General features: G+C 72.4%; 1 protein-coding gene across 1 annotated transcript in view; it reads left to right on the forward strand.

Annotated features, from left to right (window-relative positions):
* Positions 1–330, forward strand: part of ARHGAP23 (Rho GTPase activating protein 23) — a 29274-nt gene that overhangs the window by 20768 nt on the left and 8176 nt on the right. Inside the window, exon 6 of the mRNA XM_010006997.1 lies at positions 16–313. Within this exon, the coding sequence (XP_010005299.1) occupies positions 16–313 (298 nt within the window). The remainder of the gene's footprint in view (positions 1–15; positions 314–330) is intronic.

Genomic DNA, 330 nt, shown 5'->3' on the forward strand with positions numbered 1-330 from the left:
CGGCCAACCCTGCAGAGCGTGGATGATTCGGGCTACATCGGCTACCGGAGCTACAGCCCATCCTTCCAGCGCCGCACCGGGCTGCACGCCCTCTCCTTCCGCGACCCGGCTTTCGGGGGCCTGCCCACCTTCAGCATCTCACAGCGGCCAGACAGGGTGGTCCCTGCTGTCCTCCCACCCACCGGTCCCCCACCGGTCCCCACCGCCCCCAGGGAGCAGCGGCCAGAGAGCAGCCGAGCGCCGGAGCAGCCGGAGGAGCGGAGGGAAGAGGTGGTTCTGCGGCAGAAGCCCCCCACGGGCCGCAAGGTGGCCGGCCCGCTGCGGGCGGAG

Source organism: Chaetura pelagica, unplaced genomic scaffold (assembly GCF_000747805.2).
Source record: "Chaetura pelagica isolate M959 unplaced genomic scaffold, ChaPel_1.0 scaffold311, whole genome shotgun sequence".
Classification (NCBI taxonomy): domain Eukaryota; kingdom Metazoa; phylum Chordata; class Aves; order Apodiformes; family Apodidae; genus Chaetura; species Chaetura pelagica.